At 39.9% G+C, this 17,279-nt stretch overlaps 1 protein-coding gene across 2 annotated transcripts in view; it reads left to right on the forward strand.

Moving 5' to 3' along the window:
- Positions 1 to 17,279, forward strand: part of PTPRD (protein tyrosine phosphatase receptor type D) — a 6,523,893-nt gene that overhangs the window by 5,306,038 nt on the left and 1,200,576 nt on the right. For both annotated transcript variants that reach the window (XM_044061085.1, XM_044061086.1), the window contains one exon: positions 5,854 to 6,022. In XM_044061085.1, coding sequence (XP_043917020.1) covers positions 5,938 to 6,022 — 85 coding nt within the window. In that variant the 5' untranslated portion in view covers positions 5,854 to 5,937. The remainder of the gene's footprint in view (positions 1 to 5,853; positions 6,023 to 17,279) is intronic.

The following is a 17,279-nucleotide window of genomic DNA, read 5'->3' on the forward strand; positions in this document are numbered from 1 at the left end:
TGCTGCATTGTAAGCATGTGATACTATCAGTACTCCTCCTGTGCTGCCTTGTAAGCACATTGTACTATCAGTACTCCTGTGCTGCCTTGTAAGCATGTAGTGCTATCAGTACTCTTTCTGTGCTGCTGTGTAAGCACGTGTCACTATCAGTACTCTTCCTGTGCTTCCTTGTAAGCACATGGTACTATCAGTACTCCTTCTGTTCTGGCTTGTAAGCATGTGGTGCTATCAGTACTCCTCCTGTGCTGCATTGTAAGCATGTGATACTATCAGTACTCCTCCTGTGCTGCCTTGTAAGCACATTGTACTATCAGTACCCCTGTGCTGCCTTGTAAGCACATTGTACTATCAGTACTCTTTCTGTGTTGCTGTGTAACCACATGTCACTATCAGTACTCTTCCTGTGCTTCCTTGTAAGCACATAGTACTATCAGTAGTTCTCCTGTACTACCTTGCAAGCATGTGACATTCTTTGTCATGGAAAATAGATTCAGACACTCATAGTACTGACTGTACTGCAGTGCATCTGACCCCCATCAGAACTGTGGAGGGATATAATATTTTGGAGTAGCATCTTGGTGTATGAAGGACAGGATACTTAACATGCCAGGAAATTTGCTGGTAGGAATTCCCTTCATTCCAAGTCATGCAGGAATACAGCTTATTAGTGGTTTTACACAATTCATCCATGTTGCTTACAGGATGGAGCCTGTTCAGGTTTGGCCAGAGAAAGTTGCATTGCCTGATCTGATGGAGTATCTAGAATTCCTGTTGAAACAGAGCTCACTCTTCATGGTCTTGTTTAGGGGTGACTGTCGGACTGTTACATTCATATCTAACAAATGAGTCTGCATTCATACTGCAAAGTGACATTTGCATTCCCATGCTCCAGGGATTTAAACCTTGTTATCATAATAAACAAAACATGATGGAGGGATAGGTTCCTGACCAAGAGACTCCCCAGACTCTGGAATAGACTGTCCATACATGTCAAGCAGAGTGCCTCCTTGGCCCTCTTCAAAAGGAACCTTGACGAATGGATGGGAGAAAGGAATCACGTCAGTCGCCCTGCTAGACAGGGGTCCAGGGAAGTAAATAGTGTGGGAAGAAATAGCCAGGGAATTGTTATGGCTAGGCTTGTATAGGCCCTAGGGCTGATAGCCTAGTACCAACCTATGAACCTATGAACCACTCTCAGCATTTTTATATCTGTCCTTATCTTTTTTTAGCTATGTTTAATTAAATCTTGGAACATGAGGCTTTGTGTTTTGAACAGTTCTTTACTAAGTACATTTTTCTTAGTCACATTTTAACTGGTATTAATTTAGTTTAATTACTGTTAATGTAACCAACTGAATGTAGTTATTACAAACTGATATCATCCTTGCCACCCAGGAAGAACCCCAAACCAGTACTAGTACCACTTCATTCAGCACCTTTCTAAAGCATCTTGGTTTACTTGCAGGTTACTTGTGAAATTAGGAGCTTAGCAAAGGCAGGAACTGTATAAATCCAAGAGTAGAACTCCAGTGGCCAGAGTTAGAAAGTTCTTTATTGTAATAATGGGGGGGGGGTACTTTTTTTCTGTGATGAGGCTAGTTAAAATTCCTGACTTTTTTTAGGTAATGTGAAGCAAGGACTGGGGGAGGAGTCAAGGACTGCTAATACATGAGAGAATTTCAGGCAGATCTGTGAGTTCCTTTTGGAATTTCATTGTACCCATATGTAATGACAAGGGCTGTTGTACAAGAGTGACTTTTGTAACAGTCATCTGAATTAATTACCGTTACTACTAAGTATGATGGCACAGCATACATAGTGAATTCAGTAGATTCTGAGTGTATATTAAATCATGCAGACCGTACACATTCAGTCATTGCATAAGTACATAAAGTCATTTTTAACTAGATAAAAGTGTAGCTTTACATGTATAGTTTTATTTGTTTGGTGTAGTTTGTGGCATTTCTGTAGCAGGTAAGGTATTCATAATGTGCAACTCATGTATATCTTTTGTTTGGTATCTTTGATGATGTCGTCCTTCCTTTAAGGTTCTGTTCAAATGATGAACATAGCATATCCAGCGATGCTTTACCATCAGAAAATGTGCTTCAGTTATTCAAACCATGTTCCTTAGTTTCTGAATATTGCAGAAAGAAAACAAAATAGTGCTTAGCTTTAGGTTAAAATAGCTCGGTCACACTTAATGGTAGAAAACCAAAGAAAACATGCACATTGCTGTTCCATGCTACAGACCCTCAGGCTTCACTTTTCCCCTTATTTCTGTGAGAGTACTGCTTTGTTTTTGAAAGCCTTTTCAGTGTTAAACTGTGGAATATCTGGCTACTTTGGTGTTGGATCTGGGTGCTTCATACTGGGAGCACAGCACACTGTTTCTGATAAAAAAAAACAAATGTACGTGTGCATGTCTGTGTATGTATACACACACACACACACACACACACACACACACACACACACACATAGCGAGAGAGAGCGAGCGAGAGAGGGCGAGAGATGGTTTATATTACTTTGCAACCATAAAGTATCAGATTGTAGAATGTGGAGTGGAAAATACTGTCTTCCACCATTATTGATTAATAGGTTCATAGGTTCATAGGTAGGTACTAGGCTGTTGGCCCTAGGGCCTATATAAGCCTAGCCAAAAAGGTACCCTGGCTTTCACCACCCAAGAAAATTATTTTCCTGTGCCCTTGTCAAGCAGAGCCACAGAAGTGATCCCCAGGGTGAATTTCCTATTTCCCATCAAATCATCAAGATTTTTCTTGAAGAGTGCTAATGAGGAGCTCTGTTTGACATAGATAGGTAGTCTGTTCCAGAGTATGGGAAGTCTCTGGGAGAGGAATCTATCCCTCCAGCATGTCCTGTTTATTCTGGTGACAAGGTTTAAGTCCCTAGAGCATGTAGCATGGAGGGATTGGGATTTCTTTAAGTGGAGCATGTCCAACAGCTCTGGGTTTGACATAGCTTTGCATGTTAAGTAGATATCACCTCTGAGTAGGAGATATGCGATGAAGTAAAGCTGGAGATTTTTGAGACGGTCTGCGTAGGGCATCTGTTTGAGGCCGGTAATCCTCTTTGTGAGGTATTTTTGTGGCCTTTCCAGTTGTTGTAGATGTCTTGAGAGGTACATACCAAAAGGGGCGTTGTACTCTATAATGGGTCTAATGAGTGACGAGTAGAGGAGAACAATGACCTCTTTTTTCCTGGATGAGAAACCTTTTGTGATGAGGTGAGCCACGTAGAAGGATTTCCTGACCACTGTGGCGATGTGATTATCAAAGGAGAGACTACTGTCCACCTGTGTCCCAAGCTCTGTTATCACACTTTCAGTGTTAAGTAGACTACCGCCTTTGTGGTAGTACATGGGTACAGAGTTTTTACCAAAGGGGATGACAATGCACTTTTTGGCATTGAGCTTGAGGCCATGGTTTTGACACCAGGCATCTGTCTCAGTGAGGCCCTTTTGTAGTATGTCCACATCGTTAGGAGTTTCGATTATGGCTCCTAGTTTGCAGTCATCTGCTAACTTAGTTAGCCAAAGACCTTCTGTGTTAGCCTATACTTCAGAGAAGTAGATACCAAACAGGACAGGACCCAGGACTGAACCCTGTGGTACTCCACTTGTCACTGGTCTGAAGTTGGATTTGGAGTCTGCTACTTTCACAGTGTGGATTCTGTCAGTAAGCCAGTTGGTAACCCATCTTGTGACATAGGGCTTTATACCTAGTTTAGTGAGTTTATCTATAATTCCAGAGTGGGGGATGGTGTCAAAAGCCTTAGCGAGATCTAGATAGGCTGTGTGAACCACCTTACCCTCATCTATGGCTTTGGTGACAGCTTCAAAGAAGTCTAACAGGTTTAGGAGACATAATCTGCCTTTTACAAACACGAAATGTGTGGGGTCCAGAGTTTGGAGATTACCAATGTCTTTGTTCATGAGATCCATGAGGATACATTCCATGGCCTTGCAGACCAGGCTCGTCAGGCTAATGTGGCGGTAGTTCCCAGGGTCTGTCGTGGCTCCCCTTTTGTGGAGTGGGATAACCGTCGCAGTGCACCATTCAATGGGCACAAAGCCTGAGGTGAGGCTATGATTGAACATGGTACTTAGGTGGGGTGCCAGTTCATTCTGTAGTTCATGTAGAATGCAGCCTGGGATGTTGTCTGGTCCCATGGATGCTGTGTTCTTTGCTTTGGAGAGTGAGGTTTTTACCTGTGCAGCCATGATTACAGGAACTTTGCATTCTTCCGGTATAGAGATGAGCACTTTAGGGGGTGAGAGGGGGGTAAAGTTAGCACTGAACCTTTCTGCCAGGATGTTGGCAATATCAGTTGGTTCTGTATATTTAGTGCCATTGTGCTGTAACTCAGAGCAGATCTGAGTGTTGCCATTGAGATACTTGACATAGCTATAGAATGCTTTGTGGTTGTCTTTAGAATCAGTGGTGAGTTTGTTTTCATAACTAGCTTTGGAGGATTTTATGAGGGATCTCAGCTTCTTACTGAGGCTGACCAGGGAGTTCCTCCAGTCATCGGATTTTACTCTTTTTTGCAACAGTTGTAATATTTCTTCTTTTTTGATTGTAATGTTGTAATCCAGGAGATCAAATTAAAACATTCCTTGTTTTCTGTGCTGTTTCTTTGGAGTGTAAACAATAGGAAATGGAAATCATCTTTCTGTTATGAAGAAGGTGTCCTGTCATAGAGACAATTAACACATTTTCTTTATATGGGAGAACATATTTTAAATTCCTTCAAAATTAAGTAAAATATAAGCTGAAATTTTGAGTTCTGAATGGGAAAAAGGTAGTTAAGTTATTGTATGGTGAAATTTGCTGTGTTGCAGCTTAGGCAAAGTTAACACAGTTGCCTAAGTGACCTGTTTCCTACACTACTGTTTTGCTTCACCATTTTTGAACATTAGCTGTCAGGCTTTAAATTCTGCCAATGCATTTTGCTTGTATTATGGTTGTAGTACTAAGTAACATTACAGTACGGACAAGTCACATGGTACTAAGAATTCCATAACCTTCACTGCTGTCTACATAAATAGAGCAGGAAAATACATGATACATTGACTAAAGTTTGCCCTTCCAGTGGCTCTGTAGGAAATGTGGAATTATGTTGCTTTTTTCAGTAGCAGGATAGATGTTGCATATTTTATATGGAAACGCTAATACCATAGCTTTCAGACATTTTACCCTCATGTTAATCCTCGTCCCTAATTTTTAAGAGTACATTATCTTCAGGATAAAGTTCTTTGTATACATGCATGTTTTTTTTTTCTTAATCTTGACAACTGGGCACATTTAGAATGGTATGGCTGTAGGAGATTAGGACAGCAGCTGTGAATGATATCTTTAATTAATGTGAGAGCGCACTGTGGTTAAAATGGAGTGAGCCCAAAGGAGTTCAATATCTTACTGTTTTGTGTACTGTGTAGTAGTTATGACTGAGCGGTTAAGGTGATGGACTTGAAATCCATTGGGATTTCCCCATGTAGGTTTGAATACTGCCAAATATAAAGAGAGGAGGAGCACCATAATGGTTAATGTGCTTACTTCACAGACACAAAGTACAGGGTTTGATTCTCACCTTTGGAAAACTGGCCAGGCTTAAAATAACCTAGAAGAGCAAGGAGCCTAGTACGTGCCTATTAAGATCTTGTGTGTACTGGGTTTGGTAATGCATGGTGTTCAAAACAAGGTTGCTGTGATTTATTAATAGTAATTTACATGGCATCACTTTTTTTGGTCATAGAAAGAAAATATTAAAAGAAAATCTTAAAAACTAGATAATACTCTCAACCATTCTTGTCTTGTTTATTTGTAGGCTCTGAAGATTGCGGATTGGAAAGTCCAGGCAGGCCAGACTCACAGAAGCCTGTGAGCTATTGAGAACCAGGCTGCCAAGAGAATGCTGATGCCAAGTTGTCGAATGCTGCCTGTCTCCAGGTCGCTGGTGGTTCTGCTGTGTTTTTTACTGTGTACTGATGCTGAAAGTAAGTAACATTCCACCTCTTTTTCCCGGTTCATCACTATAAGGAAGTCTTTTATTTTTCTGTTTGCAGTAGCAAAGTATCATCCAAATAAATCCATTTTGAGTGAAGTTTTAAACACTAGGCTTCTCATTGGCTCTGTCCCACAGCTTATACAGATAATTTATTTGACGTCTTAGCCGTTTGTCTGTTCAGAATTATTCCTGGCAGCTCTTTTCATATTTAAATGTGTTCAGCCTGCATAGTAGCTACACATTTGCCTCTGCATTTGTGCAGAAGAACAACAAGGATTGTGGTTGTTATGAGACATTTGCTGCAGTCTTAGGCTTTCCAAATTTTTTGAATAAACAGCATGATCATCTGATGACTTCTGTATTCATTTAAAATGAAATGAACACCAACTATGCTAATTTGCTGGTTAATTATTCTGTAGTCTTTTAGCTAGAGGCATGACTTGCATCTTCTTCTGCCACTTTAGACATCTGTTTGAATGCTAACAAGTTCACCAGGCCAGTTTCAACCTGGAGATGTGAGTCAGTGGTTATTGTTGTTGTTGTTGTGTCTTTCGGCTTTTCCCGGTTAGGGGTCGCCACAGTGGAACTCCGGTCTGCTAATGATTGGGAGTAGAGTTTTACGTGCCGAGTTGCCAGCTCTGACACACAACCTTCAACTAAGGTACACCCATTCACGCATGTCTCCACACAGAAGACGCTCTAGCTGAGAATCAAACAGGACGTCTTACTGTGAGGCGACAACGCTAATGCAGCACCACCACCGCAGTAGTTGTACTAAAAACTTATTCTGCTTTCACACCAGCTTGGTAGCTTGTTCAGCATCCAGTCAAGTTGGTAATTTAGACATTACTCCCACTATCTTGTGTTTTTTTTTGGTGCCCTGTGCTTTTCTGTCACCGCCAGTGAACTGTTTTAATTGCTAAGGTACTGGAATATTCCAACAATTTAAAGTCATGTTTTGCATTAGTAACTTATTAGAGTGAACCTTTAAAATACATTTGATTAATTTGTTTATATGTAAGATGCAAATATTAATAACTGCAGGCTACCATTCTGTTTTTCATGCAAACTATATAAATAAGTTCCCTTTCTGAGTGCTGTTATATAGTGGTTTCATTAGGTGTTTTTGTCCTGACTTTTTGCACTCTTTCCATTTCCCCAAACTGCCAGCACTTATAGTTTGCTCTGTACTGCCATGCCTCTCAACTGTCCCAGATTTTGGCTCACATTTTAGCTCTGTCCTTCTTAATCTTCCTAAAACTAATGTCATTTGGAGAAAAGGTAATGCATTTTAATAAATAATGAAAATAACTACAGGTATGGACTTGTTTTACTTCAGAAAACCTATATTAAATCACGTTCTATTATTCTGTCAGTGTTTCAAGTTATTAGTACTATTAACTTCACGTTTCATCATTCTGTCAAAGTCTGAAGTTAATAGTACTAATATTTTAAAAGTGTCCCTGATTGTACCTGATAATTCTGGATTTGTCCCCGATTGGTTGAGGCAATGTGAATTGCACTGTTTTGTGTCATCCTTTTCTTTGCTTTCCTACACTGTTGCATTGGCAGAGGTTTAAACTGTTAGATTTTGAGTGGGCAGGTTCCCTTCACTTTTCTTTTTTGTGTTATGTCCTGACGATGTGCACGTATGACCTAAAAGTTTGAAGCTCCCACATGTGTAATCTAGCAATACAGAATTATACTTTGTGGTTTTTATAAGATCCGGTGTTGCTCAGGGTAATGACATTGTTGTCGAAGTTCCAAGAAGGCATTAACAGTTAATTAATTCTATGCTACCATTGCTGCAGTATGTATGCTGTACTGATTGTGGTCTGCTTACTAAGCAGTGCAAGGCTCTCATAATCTTTCACAAATGTGTTAGTGCTGCTGAACGCAACTGCAAAAGCAGTGATTTGTTTTGCAACCGCAGTTAATGAAAAATGTGGGTTAATAAATTCCACTTCTGAGTTCATTTTCTTCAGTAGAGTGACTACATTTCAAAGTGTGGAAACACTGTTAAATAAAAGCATCTTCTGGCATTTAAATATGTTGAGAACTTTTTCAAAAATGCATTTTAACTGCTGATGCACCCTATATATATATATATATATATATATATATATATATATATATATATATATACACATATATATATATATATAGGTTCATAGGTGTGTACTAGTCTAATGGCCCTGGAGTGTTTACAAGCCTAGCCCATAGGATTACCCTGGCATCATGTCACCCAACCTTAATTTCCAGTGCCTCTGTCGAGTAAAGCCACTGGAGTGATCCCCGGGGTGAATTTTCTATTTCCCATCCACTCATCAATGTTTCTATTGAAGAGGGGCAGTGAGGTGCTCTGCTTGACATGCATGGGAAGTCTGTTCCATAGCATGGGCAGTCTCTGGGTTATGAACTTGTCCCTCCAGCACATTCTGTTGATTGTGTTAATGAGGTTGAGGTTTCTGGTGCATGCGATGTGGAGGGATTGAGATTTCTTTAGATGTAGCATTTCTAACAGAGCTGAGTCAGACATGGCTTTATAAGTCAAGCAGAGATCGCCTCTAATTAGGCGATAAGACAGAGAATAGTTGGGAGTTTTTTTGAGTTTGTCCATATAGGACAAGTGTTTAAGGCCTGGGATCCTCTGTGAGGTACTTTTGTGGCCTCTCCAGTTGTTACAGGTGTCTAGTGAGGTACATGCCAAATAGGGCATTGTACTCTATGAATGGCCTAATGAAGGAAGAGTAGAGGGAGACAATTACCTCTTTCTATGTGGATGCAAAACCCTTAGTAATGGGATGTGCCACATAGGACTTTCTGACCACAGTGTGGAGGTCAAGAGAGATGATGGTGTCAACCAGTGTTCCCAGATCTCTTATAATGCCTTCGGTGTTCAGTGGACTACCATCGATGTGGTAGTTCATGGGAACTGGGTTTTTCCCAAAGGGGTTATTGACATTTTTTGGCAGTGAGCTTAAGGCCATGGTTCTGACACCAGTCGTTGGTCTCAGTGAGGCCTTTCACTTGGGGAGTTAATGGCGGCTCTCAACTTGCAATCGTCTGCGAACTTTGTCAGCCAGAGGCCCTTCATGTTGGACTGGACTTCTGAAAAGTAGATACCAAACAGGAGAGGACCCAGGACTAATCCCTGTGGGATTCCACTCGAGACTGGTTGGCAGTCTGACCTGGAGTCATCTACTTTCACACTGTGGGTTCTGTGAGCCAGTTTGCAACCCACCTAGTGATACAGGAGTTGATGCCTAGCTTAGTGACTTTTTCTATGATTCCTGAGTGGGAATGGTATCACAGGCTTTGCCCAGATAAAGGTAGGCTGTATGAACCACCTTGCCTTCATCCACAGCTCTGGTGACTGACTCAAAGCCGACCAAGTTGAGCAGGCATGACCTGCCCTTCACAATACTAAACTGTGTGGGATCCAGAGTTTGGAGATTCCCTATATCCTTGTTTATTAGGTCCATGATGATGCGTTCCATAGCTTTGCATATCAGACTTGTCAGGCTAATGAGGCGATAGTTCCCAGGGTCTGTAGTCGATCCTCCTTTGTCTAGAGGGATGACTATAGCAGTGCGCCATTCGGTAGAGACAAAGTTTGAAGTGAGGCTGTGATTGAACATATATGGATTCACTTTGCATCATTGAATGTTCAGAACATCGAAGGTTCAAAATGAACCACACAAAAAACAAAAATCTTACAAAAACTATTTTATATAAATATATATATATATATATATATATATATATATATATATATATATATATATATATAAAACACACACACACACACACACACACACACACACACACACACACATATATATATATATATATATATATATATATATATATATATATATGTATTAATATATATTTTTTCTAGATAGCAGAGGTGGTAGGTGGTTCAAGAACTGAAACTTTCCAACTGTTAAAGCTCCTAACACAATAATAGCTTCTCATTTGTGGGTACATATGAAATACATTTTGGTTTGTTACTACATGTTTTGTGCTAAGTTGTGTTTCAAGTTTAATATCTGTGACTCATTGGCAACAAGCTGGAATGTGTGTGTTGTGACAGCTACATCCAGTTCTCCTTCCCACTACAATATGAATTTTCATTAAAATTAGCCATTGTATAATATAAGACACTTGGTGGTGCTGCGGTAGCGTTGTCGCCTCACAGTTAGACGTTGCCTGTTTGATTCTCAGTTAGAGTGTCTTCTGTGTGGCGACATACGTGAATGGGTGTTCCTTTGTTGAAGGTTGTGCGTTAGGCCCAGCAAGCCAGCACGTAAAACTCTACTGCCAGTCATTAGCAGACCGGAGTTCCGCTGTGGTGACCCCTAACTGGGAAAAGCCGAAAGACACAAACAAACAAATAATATAAGACAATTTTCCAAACATAGCATATTTCTGATGGGAAAAACTTGTGTTATGGTTTGGTATTGTTTGGATAATTGTACTATAACTCATACAATTATGAAACTGCTTTCCACAAGTAGGGCAGCCCTGTTAAATGTAAGGGCTCCATTTATTTGCATTCTGTGTTATTTCTGTAAATTTAAGCATAATTATAATTGCTTATTCCCATATAGACACATTTATCATGCAAATGTAAATCATGCTAGTATGAGAAATGTTGGTGGGTGCATTGATGAATTAAGAATTCCTGGCATTTTTGGATAGGTCAGTGTTGGACTCTAGTCAGTTATAGGAAAGATTATACTTTATTCATATCCCTTTTGTTAAGTCACACCTGTAAAAATGTCTGGTATAGGAATACCACAGAGGTAGTCTGGTACAGGTTAACAAGCGTGCAAAGCTGTGAACTATCCTTTTTTGTCCTTTATATTTAATGGAGCATTTGTTCCATTTTCTAAGTTAGTCTGTGACATACAGACCTCTTCATCATGTCCGCTAATGGTTGACAGTGAATTTTTATGGTGTCAGGTTGCCAGCCCCGTGCCCAACCTTCAAAGAAGGCAAACCCACACATGCTCGCACCTACCTGCATGTCTTTCAATTTACTCGACTGCGGGAAGGACATGCAGACTCCGCACAGAAGGCACTCCAGCTGAGAATCGAACCGGAGAACCTACCTATTTTAATGAAGTCACTACAGAACAAACTTCTTGTGTTAATATTTTAACTAGCTTTATCTTCATGGCAGGAACAGTTAAGTAATAATCCCATGTCTGATCATTTCACCAAGTACTAGTCTGCGGAATTACTTTATCATGCAGAGGTGTACCTGCTAGTCTGACTGCACAATGTGACATACATTTGCTGATAATTCTGTTATTTCTAAAAAGCATAGGTGATGTAGTTTGAAAAATTTCCCAAGGAACACCATTTATTTATTTATTTTATTTTATTTATTTTATTTTACATTTGTTTACATTTAGCCAAGATGGGGTAAAATACTAAAAAAAGAAACCTGTTGAGTATGCAACCAGCCCAGCAAGATTGCCTTAGGTTGTTTTAAGGAAATTTCATGACCTTATGTGTAGTAAATTCATTCACAAATTGTGGCTGTGAAAAGTGGATCAAATGTTTGTTGCCCACTCATGTGCAGAGCTTGAAACAATGCTCACTGCCTTTCTATTCACTTGGGCTGATGTTCTGTTTATAAATACTATCTAGCCACCCACATTTCTAGAATGCATTTGAAACTGGTGAAACATATTATAAATATGTTGAGGAATTTTCTTAAGTCATGAAGCATGCACTTAGGGTAACAGCTTATGACATTCAGAGGAGCATGTTATAACCTAATAATAGTAATAAAGAGAACAGTAATCTTACGGATCATATTTCTGTAAAACAGTACTTGTAGATGCTTTCAATTAAAGAGTATCAAGTTAAAAACACATTCCACTTTCAACGTCATAGAGTTTCATCATCTTTTTCCCTGGAAGTGCCATGCGTAGGATTGAAACATAATTAGTAATGGCACAGTTTCAAGACTTGGGAGGTCAATCTTAAGTTAACATAGCTAACAGGAATACCTGGGAAAGTAGACATTCCACGGCACATGCAGCTGTGGTCTAATTTTTCAGTGAATATTTTTATCTGACTGATGGTGTGCCATTCCCTACTGAGATGAGAAGAGCTGCTGTCATGGGTTATATCTGCTTCTGCTTGGGATCTGCTTATTGCAGATGTTTCCACTTCATCTGGAGCAGCAACACTCTCACTTCTTATCTCTGTGAATGACCTCTGTGTCCTACCAAAGCAGTCTTCCTTCTGCTGGTACAAATAAAACCCTGTTTTGCACTACATTTATAGAGCACCTCATCCTAAATCTTATCCAGATTAGTGGGCATGCAGTGTCCACTGAGGCTTTTCTGCTCACTATTGCTTCTTTGTATCCTGTTGTCTGGGTACATGTGCAACACATTTTTCTTCTTGTTACCCTATCCCTTTAATTATTGAGTCATTTTTAGTCTGAGCTCTTGCAGCTTCAGCTGGATTTTCAGGTGGCAGTTAGAAAGACACCCTCCAAATTGACATAAGCATTTTCTGGATGTTGGCTGCTGTGCAGTGAATGGAAAGTTGCACTATATATCTCTACTGCCTCCTCTTATAAATAGATACAACGACATACATGCACACACACACACACACACACACACACACACACACACACACACACACACACACACACACACACACACACACGTACATACACACACACACAAACACACACACACACACACACAATTGAGTGCATGTTTGTGTGTGTGAGTGGGGGGGGGGTAATGAGGAGGTTTCAATCACTGCTAAAATGGATGGAGGTACACTGAGGACTCCATTCTTTGATAGCCCAGGAATGGAGGCAGAAAGGGAGACTAGTCACTATTGTACTGACTGCAGGTGACAGTAGTGGTCGCTCTTACTACTTCATATGTGAGGGGGTTGGCTATGGTCTGCATACACTGTCTGAGTTGGAAGGAGGTTGAAGGGGTTATGTAGGAAGTGGAGTTGATTTTTCTCAGCCATCTTGGGGAGGGACACTGCTCTTGAAGTGCTAGAACACCATTTTGATGGGTGAAATTTTATCAGAAGTTTATATCTTTCCTGAATCACATACTACTCATGCTATGTGAGTGTAGCACTGATAAGTCTGCAGAATCTTGTACTTTTCTCTTGAAAAGTCCGTTTTTGGCTAAGTGAAAGACTATAGTAATGCAAAGCGGAGCAGAGAATTAAGCTTGCTTTCGGACAGCAAGCTGTGCAGTTTGTGCTTCACTCTCTGTGCCCAAAGAAATCTGACTGTAGCTGTTTAGAATTAAACCGGGCTGTTTCAAAGTGTACTCAAAGGTAATTTTAGATCAAAGCTACCAGCATGTGCAGTGAGTACAGATATGCGTGCTGATACTCTGAAAACCTGAAACCAGTGACAGTTTTCTGTTACATTCTGTGCCACAGCTACAGGTACCCCTGTTGCTGCACTAAGGAATTTTTCCTCTGCTCTTAGTGTGGCTTGTTCAGTTTTGTTTTCTTTTGTGTCTGTAGAAACTATAATGGGTTAAATTGCACAGTGGTATCTTAATAAATCATAGTCTAACAACATGATGGCTGTAGCTGGCAAAGTATTTGAAGTTGCAGAGACTGCCCTGCATTAAAACTTTTGGCAGTCATGTCTGACTTTTTTTTATTACCATCTGTCCCTATTGTGACTTCAGTGTGGAGCATTCTTGTGAAGCACACTGACCTAGTTCCACAGAGCTTTTAATGTGAATAACTTTCTCTCTCTCTGCATGTACACACCTCATACACTCACATCCAGTTAATACACTTTGGAAGTTAATAATTCCATAATTGAAAAGCTATGGTTCGTACACAAAATAAAGCACAGAAATGTAATGGTCTGGATTCTGGCCAGATGTTTTGTTTTGTAGGCTTATACAAAGACTAGCAGAATGCAGAATCAGCTAAGCCTCCTGGTTGCATGGATTATATAGATACTTTGTTATTTATACATCTGACTTTATGCTGTCTCTTCAGATTAAATTATTCCATTTGACCAAACCATGTTCCTTTTTGTAGAATACACAAAGTGAAGCTGCTTGTATGCATGACTACAGAATTGCCATGTCTAGCTTTTATAGCATCTGGTGCACTTTTACCATAGGTGTATTGCATTTGTGTCATTGGGCAAAAATGTGCACATCCCCTCTGTTAAGTGAGTTTTTAACCTGTTTAATGGCAATCTCTTCAGTCTGCACAATTAAAACACTAACCTGAGTCTGAGTTATGGTAGTCCCTAATTTCCTTTTTTTTGGAGAGGCCATACAGAATTTGCCATTTTCTCAGTGACCATTTTATGTTAGGCTATTTGTGGAGGCTTGAATAACTGAAGGACTGATTCTTTTTTTCTCTGGAACATATGAAATCACCTCCCAAGCATTTTCCAATTACCAGCAAAGTCACACTACATTGCATCCAGTTATTTGCATGCCTTTCAGGCATTTAACAGACCCCCAGCAGAGCTGGATTTAACAGTGTCAGTAACATAATAATACTTAAAGTAAAACTTGACTTCCTTTTTTTAATATTCAGAACAACATAATGTTCCTTAGTGCTAGTACTGCTAATGGGAAAAGTTCTCCTCTTTCGCACAAACCTTTTATATGCCATTGTTATTTATAAAGGGTTTAGCTGTACGCTTTTGATGCATTTATGCAAAGAGGTTCTGAATAAACATATTTTTCTGTATAAAGTGTTAAGGTTTGTAACACTGAAATTCTTACATTTGGGTTTGAGGACCTGATATTCTAAATGGAACTACTGAAACCAATGTTCAAGACCAAGGATAAAAATTACTTTTGCATAGAAAGCAGACTTTTGCTTGAGTGCACCTTAACTTCAGGAAACTTTCAGTAAATGTTTATTAGGAACACTGAGAGGCTTTGTAAAACTGTTGGATTTTTCATTTAAATCATTTGTGCATGGATGCACATCTAACTCCGTAGCTAGCTAGCTAGTTAAAATTGGGAAATTAAAACTGTGTTCTAAAGCAAGAACTGTAGAAATCACAGTGACCTTTACATATGTGTTTGGATGTTTTATTGAAAAAAAAAAAAAAAATATATATATATATATATATATATATATATATATTATATATATATATATATATATATATATATATATATGTATGTATGTATGTATGTGCATGCAGACTGTATTGCAGGGGTGGCAGTCTTCAATGTAGCAATTTCTGTGAACAGCGTAGGGAAACTGCAAGGCTTGACAGAAGACGAGATATCCCTCAATAGAAATGGGGTCAGGTTGAATTAGCCAAGGAGATTGTTGAAACTGTCCTGTCTTAATGTAAATGCTGTATCTTTTGAAGGCTAACACAACCTAACTCCTTTTCGTAGAGTTGCAGGTTAGCAAAGAAATTAGTGTGTAAGTCACTTGTGTACATTTAACCCAATACCATGTTGACATACATCAAACTGACATTCATTGATGCACGTGCTCCACTGAAAGCACAAATAGTTTTTGTATAATGGCAGTTGCACAGTGAGGTATGGGTGCAACAGTGTCACTCACCAATTTGTTATCAGGGAGTCTTAAAACCTGAAGGGTCACAGAAGTAAGAAACGGACAAAGTAAAGGTAATGGGTAGAGGAGAAAAGCACAGTGAACAGGTAAATGGGGGGGTGTCCCTAGTGAAGTCATTCACCAGTGGAATACGGTGAACTGAGAGAACAGAGTGGAGGACATGGTTAATGATCTAGATGGTTTTAAAACAGTGGGGAGGCTGACTAGAGTAATCACAGAAGAAAAAAAATACTGCATGGGTAATGCTTGTTTGGAATTAAAAGATGGAAGTGGAAGTCCTTATGCGGTGAGGGAGGTCGATGAAAACTGCAGGAATCTGGGTTATATGTCAGTGTTTTTTGAAGTTCTGCCATTAACTATGAGTAGCATACGTTGAAGTCTTAGAGTAAGGAACTGCATTGGCTATCTTAGGGGTTGGACAGAAGAAAAGGGAATAGGAATAGTGGAAAACTCAAGGGAGAAATGGCTCAGTGAAGAGGTTCATGGCAAGCACTGTTTCTTCTCAGACAGAAAGGCATGACATTGCTCAAAACAAGTCTGGATGGCTGTGTTGAAGCCATGTTACCTTTAATCTGAGGTGGAAGGAGGAGAGAGTGGTACCTTCTGAAATGACGAAATACAGAAAGCAGAAACAGGTGAAAAGGGGCAGAGAGAGAGGGAGAGAGATGGCAGAGATCATATGAACAGGAAATATACTTTCTGGAGGAAGAGATAGAAGATTGTTTACACGTCAGAAATAACATGAGAGAGTGACAGTATTTTCAAGGAACTAGACTGATGCAGCAGTAATAACAGAGACCTGGACAATTTTCATTTTATTTAACATTTGTTGATTAGGAAAGTCCAACAAGGACAGAGCCCATTTTCAGCAGAGGCCCAGGGGAGAAACACTACAGATGTATGTCTCTGCAAAGGGGGAGGAAACTGGAACATCTAGAGGAAATGCGTGCAAGTGCAGGGAGGATATGTAGACTCCACACAGAAGGCACCCCAGCCAAGAATCAAACCAGAGAACCTCCTGCTGTGAGGTAATAATGCTAACCACTGCACCACTCAAAGAGCTAAGAGGGCTTGGAACATATCAGTCCCAAAGGATGATGTCCACATAAATTAAAGGACAGACAGAATAGGGGGAGAGCTAGCAATGTACATCAGGGAAGAAATAAATGAAGCAAGGAGAGGAAGGTGAAGATACAGAGGTGAAAACTGATACAGAAGAGGCAAAAATGCAAATAAGTTAATTGGCAGTAAGGGTGTGATTACTGATGGACAGACACTGTTTGTCAACCACCAGACATGATGAGGGAAGAGGACATTAAAACTGATTACCAGGGTAAGGGATGGCAACAAGAGAAGACTGGGTTTCATCATGGGGGTTCACTGTACCCATGGCAGTCTAGAGAGTACCAGGCTCAAGAGTGAAGAAGAGGAGGGACTAAACTGACTTTGTTGGACACTAAGGATTACTGCAGTTGATGCAGGAACCCACTGGGAGTAAGAAAATTCTAAATGGGTCCTCTAGAAGACAGACAGACTTGTTGAAGTGAAACTTAACATTGCTCTAGTAGGGAATGACCAAGCACCATAACACTTCATTTACAAAGGAAATATGCTGGTTAAAAAGACGAAAACGCAGCTCTGAGACAATA

The sequence above is a fragment of the Protopterus annectens genome, chromosome 2.part0 (genome assembly GCF_019279795.1).
Source record: "Protopterus annectens isolate FY-2018-M chromosome 2.part0, PAN1.0, whole genome shotgun sequence".
In the NCBI taxonomy this organism is placed as follows: Eukaryota; Metazoa; Chordata; order Ceratodontiformes; family Protopteridae; genus Protopterus; species Protopterus annectens.